Below are 733 nucleotides of genomic sequence, written 5' to 3'. Positions count from 1 at the left end.
CCACAGGCAAACCAGCTGAGGGAAGCAGAACTCGCTTCCCCCCGTGCGTCTTTAGCCCTTCAGTTAGGGAGGGACCCGTATGCTTCCCCTACTCGGACTGGGGGGAGTCAGCGGTCTGCCCCTGAAGCTGGAGCTGTTGGAGGAGGAGGGGGAGGGGGGAAGATCTCCCCTGCGAGGAACAAGTCCGCTCCTCCCTCCCGACCCTCGCCCTTCCCCTCATCCGCTGCTCCCTCCCAAGCCCAAAGACAACCTCGCACTCCCTCCCCTTCCCCTCCCCATTCTGCCCAAACCTCCAGAGCAAGAGCAGGACTCCGCCCCCGTACTGAGCCGGATGGGAGACCGAGCCCGCCTACGATCGTTAGGAGGGACGGGAAGTTTGGGCTTGCGAGACGGGGGAGTCGGCGGGAGCCGGGGTTGGAGGAGTTGGAGGAGTTGGGGAAGAGGAAGGCTGATTCCGGGTTGGGGGTGGGGAGACCTTTGCCAGCTGCGGGAGGGGGCGGGAGGGAGCAGTCGGTTCCTCTCGAACGGGAACACGAACGGCCAGCTCTGGGAATAGGGATAGGGATAGGGCCAGGCATAGGCACCGCCCGCCCTCCTCCTGTTCCGCTCGGAGGGTTCCCCCCGCCGCCTGTTCATCCGGGTAGGAGGCCGCCCAGTCGGCAGATGGAGGAGGGGTTGATGTCGGGAAACCAGTGGGCGATGGGGGGGGATCGGTGGGGGGAGGGAGAGGGGG

General features: G+C 66.2%; 1 protein-coding gene across 1 annotated transcript; it reads right to left on the bottom strand.

Annotated features, from left to right (window-relative positions):
* Positions 1–107: 107 nt before the first annotated feature.
* DACRYDRAFT_107320 (uncharacterized protein) lies at positions 108–578 on the bottom strand (the record flags this gene model as incomplete). The annotated part of the gene is made up of 1 exon (XM_040768445.1): positions 108–578. One exon carries the CDS (start codon positions 576–578, stop codon positions 108–110), a length of 471 nt encoding a protein of 156 aa, XP_040629292.1.
* Between the last annotated feature and the right edge of the window lie 155 nt (positions 579–733).

This window comes from Dacryopinax primogenitus, assembly GCF_000292625.1.
Source record: "Dacryopinax primogenitus strain DJM-731 SS1 chromosome Unknown DACRYscaffold_8, whole genome shotgun sequence".
NCBI classification, from domain to species: domain Eukaryota; kingdom Fungi; phylum Basidiomycota; class Dacrymycetes; order Dacrymycetales; family Dacrymycetaceae; genus Dacryopinax; species Dacryopinax primogenitus.
The sequence above is the reverse complement of the archived record's forward strand: the minus strand, read 5'-3'. Positions and strand labels throughout refer to the sequence as shown.